General features: G+C 35.0%; 1 protein-coding gene across 1 annotated transcript in view; it reads right to left on the bottom strand.

Moving 5' to 3' along the window:
- Bbs9 (Bardet-Biedl syndrome 9) overlaps nt 1-21,533 on the bottom strand; it is a gene marked incomplete in the record, with an annotated part of 405,589 nt that overhangs the window by 234,946 nt on the left and 149,110 nt on the right. The window contains 4 exon segments of the mRNA XM_013509769.1: nt 3,722-3,862; nt 9,276-9,290; nt 17,610-17,714; nt 19,168-19,270. Coding sequence (XP_013365223.1) covers nt 3,722-3,862; nt 9,276-9,290; nt 17,610-17,714; nt 19,168-19,270 — 364 coding nt within the window.

The following is a 21,533-nucleotide window of genomic DNA, read 5'->3' as shown; positions in this document are numbered from 1 at the left end:
AAGACAAGGTTGTACACTGTCACCACTCCTATTTAATATAGTTCTGGAAACATTAGCCAGAACAATTAAATAAGAAAAAGAAATAAAAGGAATAAGAATAGGAAAGAAAGAAGTTAAATTATCATTACTCACAGAAGACATGATATTCTACATAGAAGACCCCAAAGCTGCCTCCAAAAAGACTTGTAGATTTAAAAACCAAAGTCAGTAATATAGCTAGAAACAAAGTCAACACTCAAAAATCAATAGCATTCCTGTATATAAATTCCTGCACTGAGAGAAAACTTAGGGAAACACCTTCAAAATGCATCAATAAAATGAAACATGTAAGAATTAATCTAATGAATGAAGTAAAAGATTTATACATTGAAAATTACAGTACTTGAAAAAAAGATATTGAAGAGGATAGCAAAAAATGGAAAGATATCCCTTGCTCATGATTGGGAAGAACAAATATTGTAAAAATAGCCATACTCCAAAACTTGCTATACAGATTTAAAGAAATCCCAATCAAAGTACCATTAGCATACCTCAGAGAACTAAAAAAAATTCCTAAAGTTCATTTAGAAATAGAAGATTTAAAATAGAAAAATCAATGCTAGGCAACAAAGGCAAAGCAGGGGATATCACAATCCCTGACTTGAAATCATACTACAAAGCCAGTGTGATTAAAAATAGCATGGCACCAGCAAAAAAAAAAACAGATCTGAGGATGAATGGAACAGATTAGAAGATCCAGAAACAACTCTAAACACACTCAGCCACCTTATCTTTGACAAAGGGAACAGCATGTTCACCGGAAGAAAGCCTCTTTAATAAATGGTGTTGGGAAAATGGGCTTTCTAAATGCCCCAGACTAAAACTAGATCCATGTCTTTCACCACGGACTAAAGTGAAGTAAATGGGTCTAAATACTAAATATTAAAACAGAAACACTAAATCTACTGGAAAAGAGAATACGTAAAACACTTGAAGACATAGGTGTAGGCAAAGATTCATTGAGCAGAACCCCAATCCCACAGGAAATGCTACAAAAAAATCAACAACTGGGATCTCATACTATTAAAAAGCTTTTCACACTGTTACGGTTTATGTGTGGATGTCCCCCTCAAAGCCTCATGCACTCATGGGGCAGGCTTCTAGAGGTCATGACTGATTCATGGTCCAATGCTGGGATTATGGGTTTGAGTGCTACACTCACCCTGGGGTAGGTAGTTTGCATACAGTATAAGGGAGGGAAAGAGGTTGCTTGCTGCAGCTGCAGTTCCTGCCTTTTTGCTCTTGCTGGTTTTGCTGGTTTCTACCACCATGAACTGTTGCCCTCAGGCATGTGCCACCATGTCTTGGAGTTAGCCAAGCAAGGACTGAAACCTCCACAAATTATGAGCTAAATAAACCTTTACTTCCTTTATTCTAGATGCTAGGTGTTTCGTCTTAGCAATGAGAAAAAGTCACTAAGACAATAACAAAAGAAATTACTGGGAAAAAAATTTTAGCCAATTGTCCCTCAGTCAAAGGACTAACATCTAGAACATGTAAAGAACTGAAAATAATTAGACTCCCCAAATTTAAAGACCCAAATCAAAAATGGGCATCTGAGATGAATACACACTTCTCAGAGGAAGAAACACAAATGGCAAATATATGAAAAAGTGTTCAACATCATTTGCCATTTGAGAAATGAAATTAAAACAACACTGAAATTCTACCTCACTCCAGAAAGAATGACAATTATTGAGAAGTCAACTAATAATAAATGCTAGAGGAGCTGTGAGAAAAGGAACCCTTCTCCACTGTTGGTGGGAGTGTAGACTGGTGCAATCACTGTGGAAATCAGTGTGGAGATTCCCAAAAAACTAGAATTAGAGGTCCTGTCTGACTCAGCCATTCCCCCTTTGAGTATGTTCCCAGAAGAATGAAAAATATCATATTATAGCAATATATGCTATGGTATATACAGCACAGTTTGTAGTAACTGAATCTTGGAAACAACCCAAATGCCCATCAACCAAGGAATGGATAAAAAAGATATGGTTTTTTTAATATAGTAGAGTACTACTCAGCCATAAAAAAGGATAAAATTGAAACATTCCTAGGTAAATGGATGCACCTTGAAACCATAAGTAAAATAAATCAGATACATATGTATAAACATTTCACTGTTTCTTTGGTGTGAGAATCCAAGAGGGTAAATAAGGACCAAAGTGTATTACAGGTATAGTGAACTAGGAAGAAACAGTTCAAAAGAAAGGGGAACTAGGGACCGGTGAGGGGGAAAGGATAGAAGTGAAAAAATGATAAAAGAAGGATAAAATGTAAATAAAGTGTTGTAAATGAGGAGGGGAAGAGGGGTTGAAGGGATGGGAAGGGGATGGGAAAATAAAGGGGAAACAGGATATATCATGTACAGGTACAAATTCCCTATGATGGAGGCAATCATTATATATATATATAAATTGTACCAATTGAAAAGAGTGGCAACTAGGTAGAGTCACTGAAAATTAAAACCTTAGGACTCTAATAATTATGCAAATGCATAATTTAATTTTGGAGATGTTTTCAGAGTTACATATAAACAAAGTTTTTTCAGGACTTCAAATTAATGAGAAATAAATTTAGTGCACTTTAAGTAATTAATAACACAAAAGTTAACCTACTACAAATTTCTAAACCTTGTGGGAAATAGTCTCTGTATTCTAAATCTTATCCTTAATTGCAAGGACAAGGATACATCTCAAAGGCAACAGTGGTGATTTTTAATGACAGATTTAAAAGGGTTGATTTACTCTCCAGATGTTTTCTGTAATTCCACCCCATCACCAAGAAAGTTAATGGATGTGACACACCTGAAAAGCTGATTCCTCAAGATGCTTCATTCCAGTGATGGCAAACGTTTTGGAGACTAAGTCCCTAAACTGCAACCTAAAACCCACTTATTTATTGAAAAGTTCCAACACTGCAATTAAACCTGAATACTGAAGTTTTAGTTTAGAAAAAAAAAAAAAGAATCACATATTAACATCTTTCTCCTTCAAAGAAAAATACAATAATATGTATGCCATACGTTCACCACCACTGCTACCCACTTAAAGCTTGTTTTTCAGAACATGCCCAGAATGAAACATAGACACCTGGAGAGAATTACACCTTCACAAATTACCTCAAATGGACACTGTGCCCTTCAAACCCTAACAGTCCCTAAGCCACCAGAGAGCCACAGAGTGTTTATTTGCTTCTCCCAGCTTCTGCAGAACCACAAGGATTCAGAACCACACGAGCATCTAGTAACCACAAGGATTACTTTTAAGGATCGTAAGGATATCCTTTTATAAAGTATTATCCAGAAGCCCCCACTGAAAATGAGTAATAATGTTTATATTCCTAGGAAAGGGATATATTCAAAGATCTATAATAAAGATGAGTATTAAATATATTCCAAGCCATGAAATTCCAGTCTAAAAGAGATATATTTGATGTTTTTATTTCTGAATACTAAAACAAAATGATTATAATAGTTTAAATCCAACTAAAAAGGTACACCTTATTTTGTTGTTGACATAAGCTATGAGCCTTTGAACAGGGAAGGAAGAGGGAGAAGTCCTGAATGCATTTTATTTAACAATTATCTGACAATTACCCCCTCATTATCGACTGATGAAGGATTCAGATTGAAATTCCTAACATTTCTGATGCTACAGTCATATTACTTCAAAAATCCTACCTGGGAAAAGATTGAAAAGGCTGACTGGAGATTTGTTGGTATCAATGGTTAATTTGTGGCTTGCAGTTTTTGAAGGCTGACCAGGGAGGCAGATTAACTTCAGGGGGAGTCTAAATTTACATTGGATAACTCGAGGAATGCCTGAAATAAAAAAGAGAAATGCAGATCTGTAGATTCAACAAATAATTTGGAAAAAAGAGTAATTGGAAGCTTGAGTGGCAACATATCTTAGTTTGTAAATTTTTTGTCTGCCTATTTTGTTTAGCATAACTGAAATAACTGTACAGTGCTACTGTATGTCATATGTTTTTACTGTTTTCAAGAAGTGCAAGGCAAAAATAAAATCTTAAGTGAAGAATAAGCATATGATCTGTCTTTAATAGTAGCATCATTTTTTTTAAATCGTCACATTTGTATACCATAAAAATCATTATAGTTACTTATACTCAATTACTGCACTAAGTCTTTCAACTATGATTTTTAAAACTTTAGGCCTAATCCATGACTATCAGCTAAAATGAATAAAGATTATGAAGTTTATTGAGAGATTCTCTATAACCATATCTAAAGTTTTCTCTACTCAAAAAATTTTAAATCTTTAGTTCTTTCTACTTATTAAAGATTCACATTATATAAACAATTTTCAATAAATTATGAGCATGAAAGCATGATTCACTCTACTGAAGTTCCACTGAAGTCCATGTGCATTTTATACAATACTATGAAGGGTATTACTTTCACAAGAATTAAATTTTTGTCAAGCCATATAACTTTACATATCACTGTAAGTAACATTTTGAAAACAGTCATACAATTGACAAATGTTTTCACTAATATAGGTAATTGAATAAAATAATGTTTCCTATCAGAATTCTACAAAATTTTAAAATCTTTTTTCCAGTACTTTTACAAACAACATAACAGAAACCAAAGTAAATTCTCTACTTAAAGATCTACAAAAGCAACAGTTTAATCTTAGTTTTCATTTCTTTGATTGTAGGACTCTGCTTTTGATTGGATAAGAAGATGAAAGATGTAATGTAGAAGTTTGTATCTTAGTGTAAAACACATGACTGTAGAGAATTTAAAGCTTTAAATGACCTACTTTACTTGATGGATTCAAACATTAACTCTTTATTTCATTACAGTGGAGTCTATGAGAAGTTTAAAAATAGGAAAAGCAGAAGTAGCCAAGAAATAGAGAGAAACCTAGGCAGTGTCCCTGGTGTTAATGTTAATGACAGTGGGAGCTCTGGGCTGACTCCACTTCCAAGCTGGAGCACACTTTCCTGCAACACCTATCCACAGCATGATGAGCAATCACCAACAAAGGACATGTGAGTCAATTAAACATGTTCTCAGAGCTTGTGAAGCATATCTGTCATTCTCTTCAATATCAGCAATTATCCATCAAATTTCACTTAGTTCACCTTTTGCTTATAACCAACATATGTTAAATTCACTTCTCCTGAAATACTTGATGCAAATTGTAACTCGTGTCTCTCAAGGTATTTCCAGAGTATTATTTCCTGACATTCTATGAGATTTTCAGAGCCGTGTATATGTACTTTACAATGATAAAATGTTTTGACTCAAAATATTAATGTAAGATGATGTTAGGATAGCATCCAAACCGCAACTATCAATACCACTACAAATAAAGTGACAAAACACTATTTTTCCCAACATTAAATAAATTTCCATATAGTTTAACATACCCCAATTATGGAAATGGACCTAAAGAATATGCTTCTGCTATGATAAATTACAGCCTGAACTAATAGTTTCAGTCTGGAAAGTACAAGGAAATGGAAAGCTGTTTCCATCTCTTCTGTTTTTAATGAACAGTACAACAATGAAAATGCTGCAACTGACAATTCTACCTATATACAAAGGGAAGCAAGATTCTAGATACTTTTTTAATACCAAATTCTGATCCAATTGTTCAAACAAAAATTTTGCTACAAGTGTTCTTCTAAATCTGTACAATGGCTGTGTGTTACTTGGAGCAGGTACTGAACTGAATTCATGGTTTAAAGTAATTCCAAATGATCAAGAGCACTGGCTTTACACCATTAAGTCTATAGAACTGAGGATTACTACCCACATTTCTAAGAACCCAAGCTAAAATTTTCAAACATGGAAGCAAATTGATGGCAAGCACTAATAAAAACCCAAAAAGGAAGTATACATTATAGCTCCATCCACAGCTCAGTTAAATCGGCTAATGACAATCACACACTAGGCAGTGGAGTCTGCAATTGCTAAGATTTTGTAGACCGTCTCCAGAATTTTTCTCTCCAGGAATTTTAAATCTGTTTCACAGGATATTTGGAAAACATTACTTTGAAAAATGATGACATTCATACTTAGTAAAAATGATGGCAGTTTGAAAAGTTTTACCATTCAGGAAAACAAGAAAATAAAATCCGTTAGAAACTAGATTAAAGAAATCATAAGAGAAAAATTAGAATGCCACTATTTTGTAGCACTTCTTATAAAATTAAAATCCAAGCATTCAGAATACAGTCTGAGGTATGAGGACAAGGGTTTACCACTAGAGAGACATTTCTAGTGGGACTTACACTTTCTTAAAAAACTGAAGTTTATATTCAACTTCTAATTCCTCATCAGGTTGTAACTGTATCAAGGACCCTGAAACTAAAGACTTGTAGAGGCAAATGTGGGTGTTTGCGTGTGTAGATCTGTAATAAATAAGGAAAGAAGTATGTGTATTTCAGGAGTTTTCAAAGCTACTCAGAGAACAGACCTAATGAAGAGTCTAAACAGACCTAATGCTGCCCACCATCAGTGACATTTCCTCTATTTAATTGATAAAACAGACTCTGTATCTAGCTTATTCAACTCTTTGAATGGTAAGCTGAGGAAAATGAAAATTCTTTAATTTATTTAAATATGGTCTAGTCATTCACCACTCTCATATTTTCTGTAACGTTTGTCTTTCTTTTTTTTAAAACCATATAATCACCTGCACTTCAAATACTCCCTTTCCCTTAAGCTACTAGAGGAACTGGATAGTTGCAAGTACTATAGTGTAAATAGCTACAAAATTATTTCATACTCAGAGACAAAATCCCCATAAAAAAAAAATCCTGTCTTCTGGAAGCGGATTCTGATTATACCTGGCACACTTACAAGCACATGATCACTGTCAAATGGGTATCAAAAAGTGCTTTGAAATGAAAAAGAGCATATATGTTACAGCAAGATAACTCTATCTGTATATCTCACATCTATATAGGGCCTCAGAACTGTTTCCAGGACTGCTAGAGTCATTTCTTACTACAAACAAGGAGCACCAGAGCAGTAGCAAAGTCTAGTAGCCAGAACTTCCTGACCCCTTCCTGTTATGTCTGGCTGTATCCTGGGCTTCATCCACAGTCGTGTTTCACACTGTCAGTGTCCTGTCACTTTCATGCAGGAATAATGGAGACAAACTCTTATGGGACAACATAAACCTCATTTGCTTCTCTTTTCACATGTAGGAGCAGGACTAGTTATCTGCACCACAGCCTGAATCAATCAGAACAATAAAACAAATCGTTCACTGAAATATGAAGCTTTGTGTGCAAGACCTCAGCAGCACCATATTGCTTTCTTGCCTACTGAGTATAGGTATACATTTCAACTCTGCTCCCCAAAGTTTATTAGGAATTTTAAAATGTATCAGAAGAAATTATTAAAAATGACTTTGACTTTTTATTAAAACATTAATATTTTCATAAATTATGATTATTTTTCCTCATGGTTGGGGCTAGATTTATAGAAAGGCAGTAAATTTCTTTTAACAATAACCTTATTGGATTTTTAAAATTTAAAACTACTCATCTTAATGATAACATTATGATATTTTACAAAATGCTACTCGAAATGTTTCAGTTGCATGCAATCTTAAGAAAGAAAATGTAAATCTTCATCATTAATAATAACAGGTTATTTTGGATGACCTATGTTCTAATTTGGTGATATGATTTGTACCTAGACGCCTCAATTCCACAACACCTCACATATACATTTGTGGAACTTTTGGGAGATGGCTGCATCACAGGTGTGGAACACTGGGATTCAGGTGTGTGGTACTGGAACAGTCCACTAACTGAATTAACATAGTTCTGGGTGTGGCCGAATGAATTTACTGAAGACTGAAGCCTCATCCTGGGTGTGGGTTGCACCAACCAACAGGCTGGTAGCCGAGATGGAATGTATAGTAAGGGAAGAAAAAGCCTGATGCTGCTGCCTCCTGTCTACCCTGTGATGGATTATATCTCCTCTGCAATGCCCCTCTGCTATGCGGCCCAGCCTTGAAACTAGCCAACTATGGACTGAAGCCTCTACAAACTGTGAACTAAAATAAAGCTTTCTCCCTTTAACTTGTGGATGTTGGGCATTTTGTCCTAGCAACAAGGAAGTAACTGAGACAGTAAGCTTTGTATTGCTAAGCTAAATATTAACCTCTACTGAGACATTTCTCACACAAATGCATATTCACCTTCAGATTTCAAGATGATAACTGCTATGTGACTTGAGGTGTTGGTGTCCCCAAAATTGTATGAGTAAATATTGCTGTACTTTTAAACATAGTAACTACAATTGTTATTAATCAATTAAATTATATCTAAATTTTTAACAAAGACAAACCATCATATGAAGTCTACTTATCTAGGATGAAATAATCAAAAGAAGGCATAATTTTTGTGCCTGCTTTATACCCTGATACTGTGTAATTCAAAGATGTACACTTGATCCCTATCCACAAAAAACTCAAAACCTATTAGGAAAAATGAAGTAACAGAACTTATTGAAATTCACATGGTATCTTATAGGAGAGTCATAAACGAAGGATTTGTGAGGGAGGGACGAGAACAACACTAACCCAGGCAAGTTCAGGGGGACAGAAATTCATTTGTTTGCTCTTTTTTTTGGTTTCTGAGAGGAGGTCTCCTTACACTGCCCAGGCTGGCTGCAAACTCACCATCCTCCAACCTCAGCCTCCCACACAGCTAGCATTACAGGCATGTGCCACCACAACCTGCAAAGCATCCAGACTTTTCATCATAGTCCCTGACAAACTCTAAACAAGACAAGAAACAGTCTTACAAAATGGTTACACAGACCACTCTTATCAGAGAGAAAGTTAAGTCCTCTTGGACAGTAGGAAAACAACTTGAGTTTAATTACAAACATATTTTTTCTTATTATTTTCAGTAAAATAAAATAACAGACCACACAGGTAATAACCAAAGACTTTCAGAAATAAGTTGTCAACAATACCTTTGATGTTTTCCAAAAGAGTCATTGTGTTCTTACTCCTACCTTTATTTCTCAGGACCCTGAAACAACTAAATACGATAATTCTCTGTGGAAACATCTACCAGGCTTTCCACCAGAAGATCAAGGCATTCAATCACCCTAAAGAAGCTTGTATAATTAAAATAAAAGAGTAGTTTATAGGAACATTTCATTCATTATATAGTATTATTCAATTCATCAACAAAATTTCAGTTTGAAAGACCATTTTTTTCTTTTCACTTACCATCAGGATTTCGATCTGTTCATCAGAGGCAATGCAAAAAGGGTGGGAAAGAAAAAAATGCAACAAGTTATCCATGATAAAGTTACAAAACAAATTTAACATGTCTGCTTAAAATGCAAATTAACACTTTTGAAAGACTGAAATGGTGTAAATGCCCTTCAGTAAACAAGGTGAAGTCCTCCCAACTGGAGAGACCAAAGTGAATAAGCAAAATCTAGCACTGGATTTGCACTTCCACTCCCAGGAGCATATAAGTATTTGTTTAGTGTAAATGTGGCAACAGAGGTAAAGATGTATGATCCAGCCAGACACCAAAATACGCAGTTTGTAAATGGCATTAAGTATTAAACGAAAGTAAACCCGAAACAAAAAGACCAAATATATTTCTACTTACTCTTTCTTAAAATAATTTCAGTACAACTACTATAAAGTAATGTTTGTTTGGGTTTTTGTAGTTTGTCTTTGTACTGCTTTACTTTTACATACTTTTTCATGTTTATAACCCACTTTCAACCAATTAATATCTATGCTCTCAGGTTCACCAATAATTTATAATCTAAAAGATTATATGTCCTATGTAACCATAAGCTCAAAAACTAATTTTACAATTCTCATATATTTTAAGCATTTTACCTACTTACAATTACTGATTTCTCTATTTTAAATTTATTTTTGAGCTAGTGTCCCTACCTTCTCTTGAAAATAAATGACAGAATTACTTAAAATGTCAGCAGTCTCTACAACTGTATATATAATACTGTACCAAGTGTAATAATTCCTGACTATTGAAACGTTCAATTAATGATAAAAGTTCTACACATTTAGACAAATATTTCTACCCCTTTGTTTCACAACTCAAAACAAAAATAAGATTGCAAACTTCAAAGTTGATTGCAGAAATATCCAACCAAGAGCTCCATCAGACCTGCACAGGAGCCAAACTGAGACCAGAAAGCTTCAGGAGCCTCAGGGAACTGCCCCCCACCCTCACACACCACTGCAGGAGTACTGCTGAGCCTCAGACAGCTACAGAGGACTCCACGATCACAACCTGCCACCCCACTGGCACAGGAGCCATGCAGAGCCCCAGACAGCTTCAGGAGCATTGGTGAGCTGCCTCACACAACCTCCATTCTGTCATGGGAGCAACGCTGAGTACTAGGTACCTTCAGGAACCTTAGAGACTGTACCCTGGCCCCCCTACATCTTCACAGAAGCCAAGTTGAGCCATAGTGACCTTTGGGAGCCTAGCCCTGCCCCACATACACCCTCATCAGAGCTATGCTGAGCCCCAGGGATCCTCAAAATCTTTGAAAAATGACAAAACAAAGAAGCAAAATGCAATTTCAGACCTCCATTCCACCCAGAACAACTCCAGGAGACACCAATATAGAAAAGCTTGAAAGTCACACACCACAGATTTCTGAAATGACAGCAACTGAAGTACAGGAACAACTCAATCAGGCTACAAAAAAAATTAGATCAAAAATAATCTCTCAGGTAAAAAAAAAAATGACAATAATAATGAAAAAATCGCTCAGCATATCTAAAGAAGACACAGATTAAAAAATATAGAGGAGCATAGAAAAATGATGAAAATCTTGAATGAATAATATGAGAAAGAATTAGAATGCATGAAACAGATTCAAACAGATATCAAGGAAATTAAAAAGTCCATCCAACGCTGGCAAAACTGCTTGAAAGAAGCTAAAGATACACTTTCAGACCTTAAAGACAGCATTGCAGCAAAAGATTGCAAAAGGAAAGATCTCTTAAAAAGGAACCAGGAAATAACAAATCAACAGCTGCAACATGATTCAAACAAAAACAATGTAAGATAAAAAGGTGTCAACAAAACAGCAGGAGTCAACATGAATTACATAAAAAGACTTTCTACAGAAGTAGTAGCAAAAAATGTCCCACGCATGGAAAAAGAATCTGACATATGGTTCAGTGAGGCATACAGAACTCCAATTAGCCATAACAAAAATATATCTACACCCAGACATATAATAATCAAGATCCCAGAAATGCAGCAAAAGAACAGAATATTAAAAGCTGTTAAGAGAAAAGAAACAGATCATCTATAAAGAAAAGCCCATTAGAATCAGGGCAGATTTCTCAACACACAAACCATCAATTCAAGAAGAGCTTAGAGCGAAGTATTTCAGTCTAGAAAAGAAAACAACCCACACTGATGTACCCTGCAAAATTAATGGAGAAATAAAATATACCCATGACAAACAACAACTGAAGAAATTCATGACTGCCAAACCATGATATTCTAGAAAGAGATAAAAATGACCACAATTCCAAGAACAACAACAGAAAGGAACCACTAAGGAGAAAAGCAATTAAATAGAGTAAAACAGCAGGGAACCAACACCAAGAAAATAACATGACAAAGATAAGCCAATACATATAAGTTATAACCATTAATGAAAACAGCCTCAATTCACCAATCAAAAGAAGCAGACTGGCAGTGTGGATCAAGAAACAAAATCCAACAATATGCTGTACAAAAGAAACACATCTAACTCGAAAGGAAAATCATAGACTAAAAGTCAAAGGATGGAAAACAATACTCCATGCAACAGGAACCCACCAAAAACAGGGGTAGCTATTCTGTTTGCAGACAATATGAACTTCAAACCAAGAATGACCCAAAGAGATAAAGAAGGTCACTACATACTTGTTAGGGGGAAACCACAAAAGGAAGAGATAACAATCATCAATATCTATTCATGAAATAGTGAAACACCCAACCATATGAGATAAATTTTAACAGATATGAAAAATTAAATGAGTAGTAACATAATCCTAACAGGGGACTTTAATATCCCATAGTCACAAAAAGATAGATAAACTAGACAAAAAATCAGGAAGAAAATAACATTACTAAACCAAGCTTGTGAACAAATGGACTTAGTAGACTTTTACAAAGTGTTCCACCCAACATCAAGCTACACATTCTTCTCAGCTGCACACAGGATGTTCTCTAAAATAGACCATATAATAGCCCATACAACAGGCTTAAGTAAATACAAAGGAACTGAAATTATCCCATGCATACTATCAGACCATAGGGCAATGAAATTGGAAATTACTGACAAAAGAAAGCCCAAACTTCATACATACATGGAAATTAAATAACACCCTTCTAAACCACCAATGGCTCACATATAAAATTAAAGAAGAAATTAAACAATACTTATAATCAAATGAAAATGCAGATGTAACTTACCAGAATCTGTGGGACACAATAAAAGCAGTACTCAGAGAAACTTTATAGCGGTAAATTCCCACATCAGGAAAACAGAATGAACACAAATAAACAACCCTATATTGCACCTCAAGCTTCTAGAAAAAGAAGAGCAAGTCAAGCCCAAAGCCCAAAGAAGGCAGGAAATTATACAGATCAGAGCAGAAATTAATGTAATGCAAACTAAGAAAACAATACAAAGAATTAATGAATCAAAGAGTTGGTTCTTTAAAGAATAAATAAAATTGATAAATCCATAACAAACCTTATCAGAAAAAGGGAAGTAAAAACTCAAATTCATACAGGAAGGAATGAAAAGATTGAAATCACAAAAGATCCTGTAGAAATTCAGACCATAAATAATAACTTCAAAAATTTTTACTCTCATAGGATGGAAAACACAGAGGAAATGGACAGATTCCTAGATACATATCCATTACCAAAGCTGAATCAAGAAGATATAAAAATCCTGAATAACTTCATATCAGCCTCTGAAATTGAAAATGTAATAAAAAACATACCAACAAAGAAAAGCCCAGGTCCTGATGTATTCACCGCTGTATCCTACAAGAAATTTAGAGACAATTCAATGCCAATTCTTCTCAATCTCTTTAATGAAATTGAAAGGGAAGGAATTCTCCCTAACTCATTCCTGGGTCAAGTATTACCCTTATAACTAAAACCAGACAAAGGAACAACCAAAAGCAAAAATTACAGGCTAATCTCACTAATGAACATAGATGCAAATATTCTCAAATAAAATACTATCAAACAGAATGTAGCAAATAATCAAGGCAATTATACATCATGACCAAGTAGGATTCACTCCAGGAAGGCAAGGATGGTTCAATATATACAAATCAATTAATATAATACACCATATCAATAGAGCCAAAGACAAAAATCCCATTATCACCTCGATACATGCAGAAAAAGCTTTTAATAAAGTCCAAACTCATTTATGATAAAAACTCTAGAGAAATAGGAACAGATGGTCTTTACCTCACTCTGATATAAGCCATCTATGACAAACCAACAGCCAATACAATACTAAATGAAAGTGAAAGCTTTCATTTAAAGTGAAAACTTTCACTTTGAAATCAGAAAGAAGACAAGGATGTCCACTGTCATGACTCCTATTCAACATAGTTCTGGAAACATTAGCCAGAGCAATTAGGCAAGAGAGAGAAATAAAAGGAGTAAGGAAAGGAAAGTAAGAAATTAAATTATACTTATTCACAGATGACATGATACTCTACATAGAAGACCCCCAAAACTCTATCAAAAGGTTTATATATTTAATAACCATATTCAGTAGCATAGCTGGATATAAAGTCAATACTCAAAAATCAATAGCATTCCTGTACACAAACAATAAACACACTGACAGAGAAATGAGGGAAACTACACCTTTCACAATAGCATACAAAAACATGAAATATTTAGGAATCAATCTAACAAAGGAAGTAAAGGATCTATACAGTGAAAATTACAATACTCTATAAAAAAGAGCTCAAAGAGAATTTTTAAAAAATGGAAAGATATTCCTTGCTTATGGGTAGGAAGAATTAATATTGTAAAAATAGCCATACTTCCAAAATTGTTCTGCAGATTCAATGCAATCCCAATTAAAATACCATTAGTAGGGGCTGGGGATTTAGCTCAGAGGCAAAAGCGCCTGCCTGGCAAGCGCAAGGTCGTGAGTTTGGTTCCTGGTACCAGAGAAAAACCAAAAAAAAAAATACCATTAGTATACCTCACAGATCTAGAGAAAACATTCCTAAAATTCATCTGGAACCAGACTACAATATAAAAAACAATACTCAGCAACAAAGGAAAGGCAGAAAGCATCACAACCCCCAACTTGAAATTATACTACAAAGCTACTGTGATAAAAAACAGCATGGTACTGGCAAAAAAAACAGACATGTGGATCAGTGGAACAGAACAGAAGATGCAGACACAACTAAAAACACACTCAGCCACCTTATCTTTGACAAAGGGGTCAAACATATTCACTGGAAGAAAGATAGCCTCTTTAATAAATGGTGCTGAAAAAACAGGCTTTCTACATACCTAAGACTAAAACTAGACCCATGTCTATCACCACGCACTAAACTAAAGTCAAAATGGATCAAAGATCTAAATATTAAAACAGAAACACTAAATCTACTGGAAGAGAGAGTGTACATAGAAATGTTGAAGACATAGGGGTACGCAGAGAGTTCATGAATAAAAACCAAACTGCACGGGACATACTTCAAAGAATCAACAACTGAGATCTCATCTTATTGAAAAGTTTTTGCACATCAAAAGAAATCACCAACAGGGTAAAAAGAAAATCCATGGATTAGGAAAAAATTTTAGCCAACTGTCTCTGTCAGACAAAAGACTTCTAACTAGAATATATAAAGAACTGAAAAAAAATCAAGCCCCCAAATTGAAAGAACCAATCCAAAAATGGGTATCTGAGATGAATACACACTTCTCAGAGGAAGAAATACAAATAGGAAATAAATATATGAAAAACCATTCAACATCATTGGTCACTGGAGAAATGCAAATTAAAACAACACTGAGATTCCATTTCACCCCAGAAAGAATAGCTATCACCAAGAAATCAACCAATAACAAGTGCTGGAGGGGCTGTGAGGAAAAAGGAACCTTTCTAGACTGCTCGTGGGAGTGTAGACTGATGAAACCACTGTGGAAATCAGCGTGGAGATTCCTCACAAAACTAGGATTAGAGGTTCCACTTAATGCAGTTATTCCCCTTCTGGGTGTTTTTCCAGAAAAACTGAAAATATCATTCCACAGTAATACATGTGCAACCATGTTTATAGCAGTGCAATTTGTCATAGCTAAATCTTGGAAACAACCTAAATGCCCATCAACAGAAGAATGGATAAAAGAGATATGGTAATTTTATACAAGGTAGTATTACTCAGCTATAAAAAAAGATAAACTTGAGTCTTTTATAGGTAAATGGATGCAACTAGAGACCATACTCATAAGTGAAATAAATCAGACTCGCATGTGTAAACATATTTCTCCCTAGTGTAAGAACCTGAAACAGTAAATAACACTCAAAAGGTACACCAGATATTGTGAAAGGGAAAGAAATGTTCAAAAAGGAACAACTGGGATGAGGAAAAAGAAGGAAAGAGAAAAAGAGAGAAAGAGAAAGTGAGAAAGAGAAAGTGAGAGAGAGAAAGTAAAGAAAGAAAGAAAGAAAAAGTCAGAAAGAAAGAAAAATATATATATGTACAAGGATAGCTGGGATAATAGTACTGCTGATGTCTATTGGTTTATTGAAATTGAAAGGAACATTACTGGTTTATTGAAAGGAACCACTGTTGAATTCCTACCATCTTGTTTAGTAAAGCTTTTTAATATTTCTAAGTTTTTTATTACTTTTTATTCAATTTAACTGTTTGATCAATCTTGCATTCTTACATCTCATAATCTGAGTAACTTTGTTGAAGACAATAATATGTAATATAACAATCACTGTAAATTCCTATCATCTTGTTTTGAAATCCTGTATCGTTTTTATTGTTTTGGTCTCTGTTGTTATTTTGTGGGTTTTTTTCTCTTTAACATTTAAAAAAAGAGCTCCATCATTCCTTAATTCTTTTTGTATTTTAAAGAGAATAAAAAATAATTTAAAAAACATTAGAAATGATACAGAATTTCAAAAAAACAAGATGACAGGAATTCAACAATGGTTGTTATATTGCATATTGTTGTCTTCAAAGGAATTCTTCAGATTACCAGATACAAGCATATAAACTTGGTCAAAAAAAATTAAGCTTTAACTGTTCCTATCAATAGACCAATAGAAATTAGTAGCGCAATTATCTTATTTTTACGAATTTTTATTTCTTAATAAATCCAGTTTTATGAACATTATTTAACATGAAAACATTTCTTTAACTCAAGATTTTAAGATATGGTAAATGGCTAAGTGTCATTTCTAGCAAAAAACAAATTTTTAATGCAATTCAAAGCAAAATAACTTACAAACCAAGAAAGAACTTTCTAAACACATACCTAAATTATACAATATCAGAACACATAAAATTGTCAGGGAATAACAGAATTCATTTAGACTAAGAAAAGAATCGCAATTATGAAAAGCACTGCCAAATATGCAAATAGGCATAAGTGGAAGATGAATAAGTCATTTTTAAACCTTTTTTGAACTAAGAAAACAGCACAGAAATGCTTCAAAAACACAAATACAATATTTTTAATACTTTATCACTTATCTTATGTTTAAAAGGTTTTTTTTAAAGAGGTAATGACAATTAATTCTTATTTTCTTTTTTTTTTTTTTTTTGGGGGGGGGGAGGTTTTCTCTGGTACCAGAAACCAAACTCATGACCTTGCACTTGCCAGGTAGGTGCTTTGCTGCTCAGCTAAATCCCTAACCTCTAATTCTTATTTTCTACAAATCAACTGATGTGAAACTATTTGGAAGATTTCATAGGAAAGAAAAAGTAAAACTATCAAATTCGACTCAACTAAGTTGAAATTTTCAATAGATGAATCTCCTCCTTTTTAAAACTAAAGAGTTTATGCTAAAAATACAAACCAAATTTTAATGATCTGCTCATAAATATTTTAACACGTAAGATACTACAGAGTTTTATTCAGTCATTAGAAGTGTCTAAAACCCTAAAGACTTGAATACTGCTTTAATATTAATCTATATTATTCATTTTTGTGGTTACTAATTAAGATTAGCTTTTTCTTTAGTTTGAATAAATGAAGTTTGAGCTGGGTAACATTTATCTAGTCGAAGTAAAAATATCAGATTTGTTATTAACTAAAAAAGAGAAAACCAAATATTAAACATGGAAATCAGCTAAACAGATACATCATTAAGTACTAGTAACACATAAAAGCAATCAGAAGACACAACCTTTTAACTGCAGGAAGGAATCTTTCAATTTAATTACATTTCATACTATGTTTTCCCACCTTAAACACAGCATCATTTAACTCATAACTCTGATAATTTAAAGGAATGAATAGGCTTGTAGATTTGTTAACAATTGTGTGTTTACCTGTGGGTTTGGCATAAGAAACAACAGCATTGCCTTCCAATTCGGATGGGGTATAACCTCTCTTCAGATAAACTGAAAAGGCCACTGTGCTAGTCACCTCCGGTGCTATAAGCAAAGAACAGGCAATATAAATTACATAACTAGAGTAAGTGTTACTAACAGCAGTTAATAAAGCACGCACTATGTGCCAGGTACTGTCATGAGCACTTTAAGTGGAATAACACATACACTCTTCACAGCAACCCTGTAGGGTTAGAGTCACTGCCCACTTCTCATGCATGAGAAAACTAGATGAGGAAGACTGCCCAGGTTAAGCAGCTGACATCAGAGCTAGGAAATGACTCTGGAACAAGACACCCAGCACTCTATGCCACTGCTCCTCTTAACTGAGATGTGCAGGTAGAGCAAACATCACACAGCAGGCAGGAGAATTTATGGGCAGCACAGCACCTTGTCATGGCCAGAGCACACAGCACAGCCAAGGGGAGAGGGGAACAGATGTGGAGGTAACAGCAGCACTCAGTACATTGTGCACACCCTCTAAGCTACTGTGTGCGGCCTCCAACCTGTGCTACAGAGAGCCATAGACACTTGTAACAGGAAAAACTTCGTTCAGAACATGTTTTAGACAGATAAACTGGAGTACTGTAAAAAAAAAAAAAATCAGAAAATACATTGAGAATCAAATGACTGTGCATCCCCCAAAAAGTGGCTTCAACCAACCATTCGTGCATTTGGTCATTCAGTGAGAAGTGAGTATGGACTGAGATCCTGGTAGCTGCCGGGCACTCAGGTAAGGATTGGTTACACAGAGGCAAAAAAAGGAGATGTGTTCTAGATTTCATGACTGAGACAGACTCCTTAGCAGAAGAGCTTTCCTACAAGCGCGCGCGCGCACACATACACACACACACACACACACACACACACAATGAAAGCTGATTCAAAGATCATATAACAAGACTAGTGACAACCTGGATGTAAGTGACTAGAAGTGAAAGCATCTACAGAAAAAAACCTTACTAAGAGCTGCTATTTACAACATGTCCATGTCTATTTTAGGCACTGTCATGGCATCTAACAATTTTCTAATTAAATCTTCAGGATAACCCTGCAGTAGAGATAATATTATCCTTTTTATCCATTAACATAACTGTGGCTCCAAGTGACTACTAAAATAGTTTGCCCAAAATTATATATCAGTGAGTGGCAGAGTTAGGATTCAAACTCAGGGCAAATCTAAAACTAGTATTATTTCTTTGAACGTTACTGATTCAAAAGAAACACCAATAAAGAAACCCATCCCAATTATACTATTTAAATACAATAACAGGCCCCACTACTTGTAAAAGGTACTTGCAAATACATAGTCCTAAAACAATAATTAATTGAATATCTATGCTTATTACTTGCAGGGAAAACACAAGCAAAGCAATAACAAAGATTGATTTCAGAAAGATCTCATTTTCAGTATTTAGACAGAAAAGTAACCATGAAATAAATACACTAATACTATTTTGTGAAAAACTGTTGCACCATCGTAAACTTCACATCTTACCCAGGAAGTCAAAGCTGAAGTGATCGCAAGTCAATGCTAGTGGTGGCTGCACATAGACTGACAATTTGGCTTTCTGCAGAGTCACTCGGCTCTGCAGTGTAACCTACAGAAACACAAAGTGTTATTAATAGAAAATGTATTTATCCAAATTTAAAGACCTTCATAACTACTTAAACATCACTAGAAAATAATGAGAAAAGCCAAGTGTTATGGTTTGTATCTAGATGTCCCCCCAGAGCCTCATGCAGTCACGGGGCAGGCTTTTAGAGTTTTTGATTGACGCATGATCCAATGGGATTAAGGGTATGAGTGCTGGGATTATGGGTATGAGTGCTACACTGGGTATATCAGGGTGGGTAATCTGCATACAATATAAGGGAGGGAAAGATACTTGCTTGCTGCTACTCCTCCCTTTTGCTCTTGTTTTTGCTGTCTTTGGCCACCATGAACTGTTGCCCTCTGCCATGTGCCACTCTGCCTTGGAGCTAGCCAAGTATGGACTGAAATCTCCACAATCTGTGAGCTAAATAAACCTTTCCTTCCTCAATTTTGGGCATCAGGTATTTGTCTCAGCAACAAGAGAAAAGTAACCAAGACACCAAGATAAAATGATGAGCCACAAAACAGAATCCAACTTAAACAGGAGATTAAAATCTTCTACAAATCAGAAAATGGGCAAAGGAGATGAACCGATTTTTCCACAAAAAAGACAAAAAGAGGACCAATGTACAGTGCTATGATAATCCGCATCTTTTATTATTAAGAAAAACAAACCAAATCACAACAATCTACTACCACACATGCACTGAAGCAACTATAATCAAAAGGGCAGACAACAGGTGTCAGCAAAGTGCTGCAAGAGCTGGAGCCATTCTACATTGTTAGTGGGAAAATGAAATGGTACAACCACTGAAGAAAAGTTTGGCAATTTCTTAAAAATCGAAAGATGAATTGACTATACTACCTCACAATTCCATGCCAAGAGAAATGAAAATATATGTCCCCCAAAACTTGAACAAATGCCCATAGCAACATTACTCATGATAGCCAAAGAGGAAAAACAATCCAAATGTCCATCGTGATGAATGGATAAACAAAAGTGACACATCTATATAATAAAATAATATTCACCAAAAAAGACAAAGACATGAAGAATTGAGGCATGCTACAACATATGTGAGCCTTGAAAATATTATGCTAAGTGAAAGAAGCCAGTTACAGAGAATCATATACTATATAATCCTATGAAATGAACCATGTAAACCAGGTAAATCTATAGAAAAATGGATTAGTAGCTGCTTTCAGGTAGGACATATGAGAATGATAGCTAACAGGGATGGTGTATCTTCTACTGGAGACAGAATGTCTTAAAACTAGGTTGTGATGATGATTCCCCAATTCTGCAAATAAACTGAAAGTCCTTACAGTGTGTCTGTTGTGTGTATGTGAATTGCATCTCCATAAAGCTGTTTTAAAAGTTCTGTCAAAAGAAAATGAAACCCTTCCTTCATGGCTACTGAATAACCATATCAAGAAATAAATATGTTCATTCTTTTTTCACACATAGTTACACTGTCATGAAACATTTATCTTATCTACTATCTGTACATTTCCTTTTAAACAAGTTAGTTATTCTCTTATGATTTCCTTACTTAATGGATTTACCCTACTGTAGATATCTATATAAGCACTGCATTTTCTTCCATGGCTTCTCACAAAGATAGATGACATAACCAGTTCTAAAAAATACCAAAAAATAGTGACACTGATGCATTTCTAAGGTAGCTGCATATCCAAACTGCTGCTCCTGCCTAGTGATGCTAAGAAAAGCATCAAAGCACCACAGCAATCACTGCCTAAGTACTCAGGGGTAACAGTTTACCTGGGGAACAGGGTGAGTATGAGCTCAGAAAGCCAGGATTTCTCACTCTCACCAGAGAAACAGCCTCAGCAGAAACCAACAGACCAAAGGTCTTCACTGGGCCACAATGCTACAGTGTTATTTTTAGGTCATCAAAGAAAAGTTTAAAGACCTGACTTGCTGCATGCTCTCCTCTGCAAGTTCCATCCTCTTTCCATATAATCTCTTTGAGATAGTGTGTGACTCAGTTGGTAAAATACACAGCACAATCACCAGTTTGAGTAGGGTCACCAATCCGAGTCAGAATCTCCAAGTCAGACCCAAGTATTGATTTTTTTATAGCAGTATCCCCCAACCCAGTGACTCTTACACCCAGGAGTCACTGGCTGATTAAGAGCCTCTCCTATGTGATACCTTTGCTCTGGAACAGGTCAGGCTACTGGCTAGATTCTGGTACATGAGACTGAGTCATCCTAATACTAACAGATACAATGTAAGAATATTC

The sequence above is a fragment of the Chinchilla lanigera genome, unplaced genomic scaffold (genome assembly GCF_000276665.1).
Source record: "Chinchilla lanigera isolate Chin_1 unplaced genomic scaffold, ChiLan1.0 scaffold00181, whole genome shotgun sequence".
NCBI classification, from domain to species: Eukaryota; Metazoa; Chordata; class Mammalia; order Rodentia; family Chinchillidae; genus Chinchilla; species Chinchilla lanigera.
The sequence above is the reverse complement of the archived record's forward strand: the minus strand, read 5'-3'. Positions and strand labels throughout refer to the sequence as shown.